This window comes from Carassius carassius, chromosome 32 (assembly GCF_963082965.1).
Source record: "Carassius carassius chromosome 32, fCarCar2.1, whole genome shotgun sequence".
Taxonomy (NCBI): Eukaryota; Metazoa; Chordata; class Actinopteri; order Cypriniformes; family Cyprinidae; genus Carassius; species Carassius carassius.
Window position 1 is genome coordinate 3,740,530 of NC_081786.1, and position 14,355 is coordinate 3,754,884.

At 37.4% G+C, this 14,355-nt stretch overlaps 1 protein-coding gene across 1 annotated transcript in view; it reads right to left on the reverse strand.

Moving 5' to 3' along the window:
- LOC132112433 (C-terminal-binding protein 2-like) overlaps nucleotides 1-14,355 on the reverse strand; it is a 44,533-nt gene extending 30,178 nt beyond the window's left edge. Inside the window, exons 1-2 of the mRNA XM_059519907.1 lie at nucleotides 14,140-14,355; nucleotides 1,900-2,052 (exon numbers count right to left, since the gene is read on the reverse strand). Of these exons, the coding sequence (XP_059375890.1) occupies nucleotides 1,900-1,957 (58 nt within the window). The 5' untranslated portion in view covers nucleotides 1,958-2,052; nucleotides 14,140-14,355. The remainder of the gene's footprint in view (nucleotides 1-1,899; nucleotides 2,053-14,139) is intronic.

The following is a 14,355-nucleotide window of genomic DNA, read 5'->3' on the forward strand; positions in this document are numbered from 1 at the left end:
GCAGGTTCAAAAAGTTCAGTCAAAAGGATTGGAGGCATAATGTTGATGACCACAGAAATCTATTTCAACTCATCTCTCAGCTTCTTTGGAAAAAGGCAACGCAATACACATGAACACAAAAAACATTTTTTAAATCACGACTAATCACAAACTCTTTCACATCCACAGTATGATGTATTTCCAAGTGTAAAAGTATTATTCAACATGAAAAAATGTGGGATGAGTCAAATCAATTTTTAAAAAGGGCCGTTCCATACCAGAATGGAGACTGACAGACTGATTACAAGTTTACCAAAACACTGTATAAATAGCTATTTGACTTTTAGTCAACATTATCCAATGACGTCAAATGCAAAGAAATTAGTTTCAGAAGAAATGTTTTGATTAAAGATTACAAAACTTTTTTTCTTTGGAATAATTTGCACAGATCATGGTGACTTTAACACATTCCTTTACTGCACATGGAGACATAATAAAAAAGACCATAAGATAAAACAAATAAACATATAAAGCTGTAAAAACATTTCAGCGGTCAGCAGTCTCCATCTCACATATGAAAACTACACCCTGTCAGACCAAAAAACTAATGACTCTCTGGCCCTTCCTCTTTGTACACAGTGTCATTTACAACATCCCCAGAGGCACATTTCCCCTCCTCGGTTTCCAAACCCTGAGCTTAATTGATGTGTGAGGAAGAAAACACAAGGCTGCCAGATCAACCGCATTCAGGAGTCCCAGGGAGGGGGTCCAGGAGCCAAATGCAAACTTTTATACACTTATAATATCAGGCAGCAGAGAGATGCCAAACCGTGGTTTTTCTGTGGAAAGGATGGAAAACTTTCCCAGTGTCCGGGGATTACAGATTGATTGCATGTATGTGTGTGTTGCTGTATATGTGATATGGGGTTTAAACAGTCATTTAAGTTCCTGCTCCATTAGAGGAACATTGCATCATCATGACTGATATCAACTTTGGTGAACGTTCAACATGTGTTTTGGAGTAAATGTGGATTTAGTTTCACTAGTTATTCCTTTGGTTTTTTAATCTGCCTCTGATGGCTTTCAAATGGGACCAATAAGAACATTAGGGAAGCTGGAAAAACTTTCTCAGGGAACCCGAGATGACATCACTTATCACACATGCCCACACACAAACACTCATATACATATATATATACTGTATATATGTGTGTGTATATATATATATATATATATATATATATATATATATATATATATATATATATATATATATATATATATATATATATATATATATATATATAGATAGATAGATAGATAGATAGATAGATAGATAGATAGATATACAAACACTATGAAAAGGACAAAAAAGTACTGCACAATTACCATAGCTTCTTAGAAAAAAAATTAATATCGTGATTTCGTATACTTTTATTTGGCATGGATGCATTAGATTTATTAAAAGTGACATTAAACATATTCATAATTTCCATTTCAAATAAATTCAGTTCTTTTGAACTTTCTATTCGTGGTTTCTTGAGCAGCAAATCAGTACATTAGAATGATTTCTGAAGGATCATGTGAAACTAAAGACTGGAGTAATGATGCTGAATATTCAGCTTTGAATCACAGGAATAAAATAAAATTACATTTTAAATTATATCCAAATAAAACACGGTTGTTTTCAATTGTAAAAATATTTACCAACATTGCTGTTTTTACTGTATTTGTGATCAAATAAGTGAGCATAATAGACTTATAAACTGTAGTGCATAAAAAACACATTCTTACATATTTCTTGAAGTCTATTGGACATATAAAATAGCATTTATATGTAAGATTATGTATTATCATTTGATACCATCACTGCACCATGGTACAGGCACAGTACTTAAGAGTCACTGTGAGATTTCTTACCCTCGCAGATTTTGTCAAGTCTTTGTCGTTTGACCTTGTGTTTGTCAATCAAAGCCATGGCAGCTCTGTTCTCCTCGTCTGCTGTTCACTGAGCTTAACAACAGGAAACTACAGCCCCCAGAATCCTCCAGTGGGCATAACGCCACCGTACACCTGCACAGAAAAACACAGTCCAGATGAAACCAGAAGACAACTGACAAAATGACATGATTTTAGCCGCTAGAGGGAGCCATCATGATACTATTCAAATAAGTATGAGCTTCAAGCATTCATTTGGCTGGAGAAACAACAAATAGATAAACTAATATTTTCATATGATAACAGTCTTTGATAGCCTAAAAGATAACATAAAACTCCAGTAGTGATACAAAATGTTCACATTTACAAAATTCTAAATAATCTAAATAAAAAAAATCAAACGTACTCATAGTCATATCTTAAAATTGTGTGTTCACTTCCATTAAAAGTGTGGGGTTGGTAAGATTTTGTCTCTTATGTTCACTAAAGCTGCATTTATTAGATCAAAAGTCCTGTAAAAGAGCAATACTGTAAAATGTTGTTATAATTTAAAATAATTTATTATTTGAATATATTTTTAAATACAATTTATCATCAATGTTTGTGCTAATTAATATTTTCGTGGAAACTGTCATTCATTTTCTTTCAGGACGAGTTGAAAGTAAAAAAAACAACAACAGCATTTATTTGAAAACTTTTGTAACATTCTAAATGTCTTTACTGTCATTACCTTGCTGAATAAAAAAGTAACATTTTCTTTAAAAACCATATAAACATCTAACTGACTATTACATCTAAGACATAAGAAGTGATGAGTTTTGACTTGTGTGTTTTTAATAAGCAATCACCCCTAAAAGCAACTACCGTAGCTCAAAATGCCTTGGCAAGCTAGATTAATGCCAAACAACACTAAAATTACTGGAGTAAAACAAATTTATTATATGACCTTGAATACCATCAGCAGAAAAGTTAAATAGAGAAATAAAAGTAATTTACATTTTTCTTGAGATGAATCATGCACAGAAATAAGGTCAATTTTCATGCTTTATTTCATTCTGACTAGACTCGAGGTGACTGGAGTCTGTAACTTTAATATTTTTTGTGTGTTTTGCTGGGCCTTTGAGGTTTAAAAAAAAGCATTTGAAATCAGAAAACGTCTGTGCAGAGCTGCCAGTCTCCCTGAGCTGAGAAAGAGACACAAACAGACTTCCAGTCCCACGCTGAGACGAACTCACCAAGACACATCTCGCTTCAGCGATTTAAGAACCGGTGCCCTCTCACTCAACCTGAAACTGATCAGTGCACACGTCACACACACACACAGCCATCCTACAAAAGCACGACTCAATTTCATCCATCCTGCTGAAGGACAAATATCGACCCTTCAGACAGGAGAGAACCATGAAAGAAATGCATGATGGATCGTTTTATAAAGAGTGTTTCATAACAGATCATTTTCAATTAAAAAAAGGCATCCTGCATTTCTCAGTCCTCATCCTTTTGAGCACTTCCTCCCTTTCCATCTTTTCCTGATCTCTCTTTCAATGACCACAGTAAGTGCACAAGCAATTTCTGCAGCATCCTTGGCCTTTTTGTTTTGTTGTTGTTGCACAAACTCATTCACACACAATCTGTTCTCCAAGGCAATGTGGGTCACAGGGTCAGCAAAGACTCATATTTTCCAGCTGTATGCTGGGTAATCTGAAAGATCTGACCTGCGAGGCAGCAACAATAGCCAATAACATTAGCGTTTGAGGAGGTGAAAGCAAGCTCTTTAACACCTTGTTGATTCAGCAGCGTATTAGAGTCTAACAGCTTAACACACACACACAGTTTAATATCGCACTCTGTGACAAGAAACCTTACAGTTTTAGAGCACAGCTCACTCGACCTAAAACACTGCCAAAATTCTAATCGTGATGGCAAAAGAAGACTAAAACTATTCCTGCGTCTCATGAGGCATCTGGAGAGGAAATGCAGTGGTTACTAGATTTTATACTTACCACTCACATTTAAAGTGACAGGTCACCCCAAAATGAAAATAGTGTAATAATTTCTAGCTATTGACTTTCCGAGTATTTATTTATTTTTTTATACTATGAATTTCAATGGCTACTAGAAACTGTCTGGTTACTGACATTCTTTAAGATATCTTCTTTTGCGTTCAACAGAAGAAGAAGAAAATAATAATACAGGTTTTGAAAAACAGGAGGGTAGGTCCCTTTAAGGAAATATGAGTGGTGTCATGATGCTAAGGTGGTTTCCAGGTCATCTTTAGGTGGTTGCCAGGGTGTTCCTCCAGTAGCTAGGTGGTTATTTACTGGGTCAAAAAGCAAGTCTTTATTTATGGCTCAGATTATATGAGCAATACTTGCTTGACTTAACAGACACCACGAATAAAAATAAAAATATTATTTAGTCATTCTACACAAAAATGTTCCAAGAGCTATTAGAATGATTTCTGAAGGATCATGTGACACTGAAGACATGAGACATGAGTCTTTACTCATTTTCAAAAAACATGTAAAGACACATCTTTTTCGCAGCAATTGACCAACTAATACTAGCACTTACCTTTTCTTTTCTAAATGATTAAACGTAAATTTAAATGTAAATGAAGACTGGAGGAATGATGTTGAAAATTCAGCTTCGCATCACAGAAATAAATTACATTTTAAAATATATTTAAATAGAAAACAGATATTTTAAATCGCCGTATTTCACAATTACTGTTTTTACTAAACAAATAAATGCAGCCTTCATGTTTATAAGACACTTATTTCAAAAACATGAAAACCTTACTGCCCTGAAGCTTTTCAACAGCAAATATATTTATATAGCAAATATATAAATATATAGCATAACAGAATACATCAGAATAATCATAACAGAAATGCATTAAATAAAATATTGTAAATTTTATTTTAAAGCTAACTACAGTAGATACACAATCACAATATTATTCCATACAAAAAGAGACAGAATGCTGTAATAATTAACCATGACCATTGTAAGGAATTAAACCTTGCTAATCATCGGGAAGAAGGAGGCGGGAACCGGCGGACAATCAAACAACATTTTAATAAAGCAAAATAAACACAAAACAGCGCACCAGCCCCTCACGGACAACTGGTGCGCGCAAATAAAAACCAAAACACAACTAAAATAACGCCCAGGCCTGGTCCTCTCTCGTCCTTCACTGTCGTCGCTCCAGTTTTATATCCTTCCATCTCCTCCATGGGCCTCGAGACCGGCGGGTCGAACAGGTGTAGCTCATCTCCAATCACTCCACCGGCCTCGCTCCCATGTCCCTCGACCCCGCCCCACTCGTCACATACCCCCATCGCCCCTCGCAGGCCAGACGAGGCGAGAGACGAGACAGACGAGGCGAGAGAAAAGGAGATGGAAGGAGGAGCGACAGAGACGAGAGAGGGGAGAGAGGAAAAAAAAAAAAAATCCGGTTCCCAGACGCACCGCTGCTCGGCCCTCCACCAGCTGGGCGATCTCCTCCGCGGTGCCTGGCGGTGGCACTGGACGGCCCTCGGCGGACGGGACGACACTCCTCCGCCGCCCGGTGGACGGCGACGGCTCCTCCGGTTTTGGGCAGCCGGCAGGAGTCCCCCGTTCCCTGCTCCTCCCCGTTCCGGCGGATGGCAGCAGGCTCCGGCCACCTGGCGAACGGCGCAGACTCCTCCGCTCCCTCACGGACGGCAGCCGCCCCTCCCTATCGTGGGCGGCCGGTAGCGAGCTCGCCCGTCCCCGGCAACTCGCTCCAGCCCACCGCCTCGAGCGTCCATGGCGGCACACTCCTCGCCTGCTCGTTGGCACCGCGGATTCACCACAGCAGCGAGGGATCTTCAGCAGCGCCTCCCTCCTTCTCCCGGGTTACGGCACCACTGTAATGAATTAAACCTTGCTAATCATCGGGAAGAAGGAGGCGGGAACCGGCGGACAATCAAACAACATTTTAATAAAGCAAAATAAACACAAAACAGCGCACCAGCCCCTCACGGACGACTGGTGCGCGCAAATAAAAACCAAAACACAACTAAAATAACGCCCAGGCCTGGTCCTCTCTCGTCCTTCACTGTCGTCGCTCCAGTTTTATATCCTTCCATCTCCTCCATGGGCCTCGAGACCGGCGGGTCGAACAGGTGTAGTTCATCTCCAATCACTCCACCGGCCTCGCTCCCATGTCCCTCGGCCCCGCCCCACTCGTCACAACCATCATCTGTCACCAAGGCAACCATCACTTCCTGTGACCTGTGCTGTTATGTTTAAGGTCAGAGGAAAGAACGGCACAAACCTGCCATAGAAACACTGAGCAAAAACTAAAAAATAGCAGTAGCATTTAGATGATTAGCTAGATGAATATTAGCAGAAAGACTGTTTTATGTAATTCTGTTTAATTAATTAACCAATAAGACTGATCTAAAGAGCTGCACAAGTCATAATAAGTGATTTTAGTTTGAGATGTACATTTTTGTGGCAGTTCATGCAGCACTAGAAAAGAAAACACCTTTCAAAGGCACAGAGACATCAGCTGTATCCACTTCAGAGACTCGCGTTTCTAAAGCACTCCTTCACACAAAGCATGAATTACATCTGCTCCATTCACAAACCTGCTGCTTTGATTCAGCCGCACCTGTGTGTGTGTGTGTGTGTGTTATGACTCTCTGTGATTGATGTTTGTGTGTTTCGTTCCTCATGTTTATCCTGCACAATAGACACATTTACACTGACCTCACTTCATCTTAATATTCATTAAGCGTTATGCAAATCCGAGCTGTTATGTGAATATTTTCATTAAACGTCGCATTGATACTCCACGCTCTTGGTGTCAAACTCCTTCACTCACTCCTCAGTCACATGAAAACTGTGAAATTTGTGTCATATTTCAGCCTTAAAGAAAGAAAGGAAAAAATAATAAAGTAAACAAATGAAAAAATAAAAACACCAATAAATAAAAGTATATAGATAGGTAGATAGATGGATAGATAGATAGATAGATAAAAAAAAATACATAAACAATAAAATTAAATAACAAAAAATAGATAATAAATAATAAATAAATAATAAAATTAAATTAATTAATTAAAAATAAAAAACTGAAAACTAAAATAAAAATACATAACTGAATACAAACAAAACGATAATATTACAAGTAAAAAAATAAAATCAAATAAAAAAAGTTTCCTGTGAGGGTTAGGTTTAGGGGTAGGTTTGGTGTAGGGCGATACAAAATACGGTCTGTACAGTATAAAAACCATTATGCCTATGGAGAGTCCCCTGTGTGTGTGTGTGTGTGTGTGTGCGTGTGTGTGTGTGTGTAGATAAACAAACAAATTATTTAGCCTAATGAAAATGAAAAATAAATAAATAATTTCATCTTTAGGGAATAAAAGGTATTTGCAAACTAACCAGATATTTCAATGTTTGTTCATGTTTGTTGCACTGAATTTATTTATACTGAATTTCAACTGAGGAATTATTTTTCATTATGACTTTTGTTGGAAAAATGTGCGCAACTGTTATGAAAATAATGTCACAAAAAATGGTCCTAAAAACATTTCCCTCTCCTGTATGATCCTGTGGTGAAATATGAGCTGGTCTTTTCTTTATCAGATTCATCTATTTATTCTTTTACCACTTGAACTAAAAATCCTGACCAAATCGAGCAGTGAATTTCAAACTCCTGTGTGATTGTTCTCAAGATGTTTCGTCTTTAACAGCTCTGGAGCACTTTGTTGAGGTGGCATTTTAAATATGCAGATCATCAAATCACAACTGTTTTTTCCAGAGACCTTTAGAAATGCCAGCGCTCATCAAAGCAGCAGGACTGTGAACTGTCTCACTTCCTGTAACGCACACAAAGAGAGCAGACGGATTTTAAATCAACTTGAGTAAAGTGTGTCGAAACATACTGGAAGCTTATCAGAGGAGGCACTGAAAGAGTTTAGAAGAACAGAGAGAACACTCCCAATGTGTCACTGATAAAGCATGATAAAAGATAAAGCGCCATGTCTATGGTTTTAACATTGTTTTGCAGACACCACCGAGTTGTCATGAACACTTGACCTAACTCCTATATCTCCTAACAAATCACTTTCTGTCTGAGTCACATATCTCACTTTCTATCTCTTTAATATCTCAACTGTTTCCTCTAAACACACACAAAAAAATGTGGTTCTTAAGCATTTCTTTGAGGTCGTTGAGGTGCTACATAGCCCTGCTACTGTATAAAGAACCTGCTAAGCCCGTCTTTTTAAAGGCTTTGTAACTGTCTCTTAGTCTAGCTGGGGAAATGATTAAAAAACGACATTAAAATACAGTATATTTCCAGAAGATTGCACGGTTCTTGAACATTTTGTTCTCAAATCCCCCTGTAAGGAAATATTCCAGTGCATAAAAAAGCCCTGTATTAAATTCCCATTCATAGCAAACATATGAGTGTGAAGTAACATATCTGAAATCTGAGGAGGAGAATGAGGTTCCTCTTATAATTCTACAGCACTATAGTCTATCTGACAGAGGTACTGTACAGCACTTTAAAGATAGGAGCTATATAGCACTTAAAGAGGTTACCCTATGATTACAAGCCAATGAACCACTTTCAGTGCTATTCAGAATCAGCACTATACTGCACTATACTGTAGTACTGTCTGAAATCTATCAAAAGCCAGAAATCTTAATATTTCTCAAGCAAATTCCTCCAATATTAAACGTTCTAAGCGATGATAACCACACTACTGACGCATTTGGCTTTACCTTTAAAGTATGAAACTTAACTGCAAAACATTAAATCAACATGGAGAAACTGTTGAAAGAACATTTTTGGAGGACAATGAAGTCACCTGAGCTCTGAAAGAGAAACTCTCCGTTTAAGATCTAAATGTCTTTACATCTTTCAATATGGCAGAAAACTATTTCAGAAAAAAAAGAAGAAAAAATCTGTGTATAATCAGTGTGTCAATGTAATATTTTTATTTTGTCCAGATATATGTATGTGTATATGTAACTTTACGTTACGCTGTTCTGGTCCAAAATATATTTGTTATATATTTATATAAATGTTTTCTGGCCAGAATTGCATTTATTTGTTTATCTTTCTATCTTTTAAAATTATAATTTTGATTATTATTAACTGCACAAGTATAAGAGATTGTGGCAAGGGGGGGCGTGGTTTAGTGAACCCTGCAGCGGGGGAGAGCGTCAGGTGAGTGGGTTAAGCACAAACAACGAACACCTGTCTCTTGATGCTCTCCCCCGCTGCAGGGTTCACTAAACCCTTGCCACAGAGATATTCAGAGAGATGCCAACAAGTTTTCAAACTGATACATAAAAGATAGCAAAGTCTGCAACCACAAGCCAGAGATCTCACTTTCCCTAGACTTCTCATTTAATCAACAGAAGCGTTCATCAAAACTAAGCCATTGATTTTGCATTTGTATTTGATGCTGCAAGTGTTCAGCTTTAAATGGAACATAACTGAGAGCTCAATTAAGTCTTCTGAGCAACAAAAGTGCAACATCAACAAAATCCTCTGTGCCGCTCTTTCGTGAACAGAAACCTCCTCATGCGAAATCACAAACACTTGACCTCGCTCCCACACATCTGTATCTCCAAACACATCATGTTCTTTCTCAGTCATTTCTCTTGCTTTCTTCATCTCGATGTACAACAGAAACCTCTTCACATTCATCACAGAAACACCACAAAACAAGGCAACAAGCAAAAGCAAGTGAACTGGCATTTATAATAGGACTCCACAAATACCTCCGTGATGGCTGTATTGATCTGTGATGGTCACAGTTATATGAGCTAAGCGACCCCTCACAGCCCGAGCACAATGAAGGGGCCCCTTGCCTCGCTGACCCCTTCATAACACGCTGAACTCAGTGACCCTGCTTTGACTCTCGCTCTTGGAGTCGAACTTTAATAACCTGGAGGAGAGACTGCTCACATCACCTCCTACAGCGCAAAATGATTTCAGCTCAGGGGATTAATACTCAACATTCATCAGCAATTTCAGACATTTTCCTCACATCCACAGGCTGACTTAAAGGACATCTGCTCTACCCTGAGAGGACGAGGGGTTATTATGCCCTTATCTGTCAGAGATGCTCAAAATGTTCATGAAAAGCCAAAAGATCCAAGAGAACAATTTAGTCGTGCAATATATTGGTAATCGATCATATCAGTCTGAACAAATCAGTATTGGAAACAGAAATTATTTTTGCTTATCTTTTTGCCAATTTTATCAGTATCATCGGCATCACCGAAGCCGATCTTATATCTTTCTTATTTAAATGGTGTACTTTTTGTAAAAACAATGTATAATAGAGAGAAATGTGAACATTTTTAACTTACAATAACTTTCATTTATACATTAAGACTGTTATGTAATAAATTGTCTTAAAAGAAAAAACAAAAAACTTTTGAAGCATGCTTTTTAGGAATAAAATTTCATATAAACCAGGTGAATGATATAACAACAAACCCCTCTGTTAAAAATATTCAGAACATAGATAGAAATAAAACTTGAATGTTTGGTGTCAGTGCTAAAGCAGATTTTTTTCTGCCTCAGCACATAACAAAAACAATTAATTATGAGAAAGACATTTTACTCATTTTAAAGACACAATTGAAATCTAATGATGTAAATAACAGTGCAATAAAATGTATACCTAAATGTGTACAAAACTGGATGTTTACTTGTCACTAGTCAGAAAAAATATTATGTTGAAGCAAAATAGCTTAAAAATATACAAAAAAAAATTAATTGAACTACTTTTAACTTGAGTAGAGAGTTTTTAAGTGTGAGATGCTCCAAAAGGTGTGTGATGCGAGAGTTAAACACGTCTGTCTAGTGCTTGATTACACACACAAAACAATTGAAAGACCATTTTTGCATGTGAAAACACAAGACACGTGTTTCAAGATAACAATATAATAAATGTTATCTAGAAATGCATTTTTAGAAATGCAGTCTTATCATCTTTATCAGAATTGGCCAAAATGTCTATACATGTACGGGTTCAAACAGAATGATAATTTCTGTTAGTTACACAGTAAAAGCACCCATGCTAAATGAACCAAATTCTCTTTTTGTAGGCAAATCAGATCTGAAATTTACACTAAGGATTTCCACCCTTGTCAAGCACATGAAGGATCTCATGCCTGTACGAAAGAAACCGGAAGCAAACCTGTAGCATTTCCTTTACAACTGAGTCTGGCAGGAGAAAGAGTGCGAGATCACAAAACAGAAGAGGTTCATTGACATCTACAGCAAAAACCACTCAAAACAGAGAGTTCCTGCAGTATTCCATTATGTTTTTCACTCCTCAAAGTCTCTTTATAAATTGACTCTTTAATAGTAAAGAAGGGGAATGAATGAATCTTTTCTTCAAGACATTTGAGCTTGAATCTCATCACATTCTGACTGACAGCCAGACACATCCCTGAGACTCAGACGAGCGGCGAATGAAATACAGGTTGAATTCTGCAGCTCTAGGCTGATGCCATGTTCCAATTTCATACCAATTACCTTCCTATCAGGCACCCCGTCAGACATCCTTTCAGTTCTCTACCGTTGAGAAATCACTGGAATGCTACACTAGAATATATGCAGAAGAGGCCATATTAGTGTGTGTTAAACAAGGTATTAAACGGAGAAGAAATCATTAATATTCATCCTCTCTGTACCACTCAAGTGAGCGTCGCTCTTTAAAATTCACCTTACACTCGCTCAAAAACAAACACATTTCTATTCTGTGCTCCGCTCACGGAGGAATGTCAACATTCATGGTCTTAACAGCACTGGAAAAAAGAGCTACACTGGATGTTATCATTACTTTTGGGAAAGAACACATGCTCACATGTAAAAGACAAAACTACAGGCTGGAAAACACACAAATCAGCATATATGCTATCAAACAACACAACACTTCTAACCCGATGAATGCAGCACATACGAAAAATATGACTATCATATGTTCTACCTTGAAATATGCAAGATACAGTACACCACTGTTCAAAACCTTGGAGTCACTATGAATTTTTTATTAGGAAATTAATACTTTTATTGAGCAAGGATGTAGTAAACTGATCAAAAGTTTAGTGTTGCAAAAAAAAATCTAAATCTTTTTTTCTAGTTTTCATCATTAATGATAATAAACGTTTCTTGATCGGCAAATCAGCATATTAGAATGATTTCTGTAGGATCATCATCACAGGAATAAATGACATTTTAAAATAGATTAAAATTTTAAATGGAAATACAATTCCCAATGCTACTGTTATACTGTATTTTTGATCAAATAAATGCAGCTTGGTGAGCAAAATCCTTTTTTGTTTTTAAACATTACAGACCCCACACTTTTAAACAGCAAATGAATGCAAACAAAAACATTATCTGAACATGTATATTGTTTTCCATTACATCAAATGCATTGTTCTTAATATTGTTAGATATTCACACATGAGTGTATGAATCATGTCCTTTATAAGTTTCAAACAGGCCTAACAGTTGCATGACACTTTAGTAAATGATGTAGATGGAACACATGAAAGTCTACTGTTGACAAACATAGACTACATCTTATAACATTTTACTTCAATAACTTCTTCATAGTTTGAAGCCTGCAGAAGTCATAGTTTCATTTGCTAATATAAGCACCATAAATCCAAACCATGAAGTTGTTTAAAAGTAGGAAGATATTTGAAGTGCCTGTAACAGAAAAAAAACAAAACAGCGGTCACAGCGGCCCAAAAGTGTGAAGTCATGACCTATATAATAGTGCATAATTAGGACAAAAACCAAACAGGCTCATCAACTTTTAAAAAGAAAGAGAAGATACTTCTATGGTATTTTGGTGCAAATTCACCACCATGAAAGGTACGAGACAATATTCAACAGACTACATTAAAGAAAAAATCTAAATATTCTGTTCAAGACACATTTCTGTACTGGGTCACCACTTGATATCCAGTGTAAAACCACTTGAGAATCACTGATCCAAGCAACATATAAATGAATGCACACATTCCCTCCACACACCTGAAAAACAGGGTGCCATAAATATTAAAGAAGCCCTTTGCATTTTCCTGTCTGACTCTAATAAATGTCTTCTTGCTTCGTATGCTGCCATGTACACTATGATTCAGTGTGTGATGTGTGAGCGCTCCAGGGTGAGCGAGAGAGAGAGAGAGAGAGAGAGAGAGAGAGAGAGAGAATTCTCAGCGGGAAACATAATGGACGTGTTAGAAATCAAGGTCTCCAGTCGTCAAACCCAAACATGCAACCTAATGAGAATACATAACTGCTTGTGAGTAACACATGCATTGCATCCATTAAACCGGCAAGGATTGCATCACATTTCATAGTTTGCGGAGTTAAGCTAGGAAAAGTGACATTTTCTTTCGGGCCCCGGTGCCTCCTTGAAAGGGCCCTTGACAAAGCCCTTAGAAACAGCAGATGTCCTGGTAGAGAACATCTGTACACACCCCCTCTCCTCCAGCACAGACAAAGGGGCATCACACACACACACACACATTTCTTAATATCTTGTTTTAATTCTGTAAGGAATCATCACAAATCTTCAAAAACACGTATGTAATAAGTTCAGCAACCAGACTAAACTTTTTAACTACATCATACTAGGCCAAAACCTTATTTAGCAACCTAATCATACATTATCAACTAAATATTACATCCACGTTGTCTCAAATTGTACATTTCCTTACATAGTGTCCTTATAAGACATGCAACATTAAGCTAATGCTATCCTATCAGTACACATGCAACATGTCAACAGTTTTAATAAAGCTGTTTTATACATTGTTGCAACACTTGATCTAACGGACGCAATGTAATCAAATCCAGAAGAATCCGCCGATACAATGTAGCCACGGATCAAAGAGCCAATATTACAGTCATTCCAACTATTTCAGTCGCTGAGTGGCTCAAGATGTCCTCGGATATTAGAAACACAGCGAAAAGCCCACCCATCCCCTCCATGTCGCAGGCGAATAAACACACACATATACGGACACACCGCGCAACACCAGCCGCGGTTCCTCAAACCAACAACCGGCGAGTACATCTTATATCTTACCTGGACAAACGCCTATGTATGTATGAAGATATCGGGTTCATATATCCATTAAGAAACAATCCGCTGCTCAGATACAACGTAGAAGCGTTCATGATTAACGACTCACCTTTAAAATGCTACAAAACTTAATCCAGCGTGGGCCAAAACTGAATATCTGATTGTGATGTTTGGCTTTGGGTGATTGAAATAACTTAGAAATGTGTCTCAGTTTGGTTCAGAGCGAAAGAAGGTGGTTTAAGGGGTTCAAAATAAGAGGAGGTGATTCGGAGACTATGGTGCACTACGTTTTCTTCTTTTCCCCAGTTGCAAGGATTGAGATGTC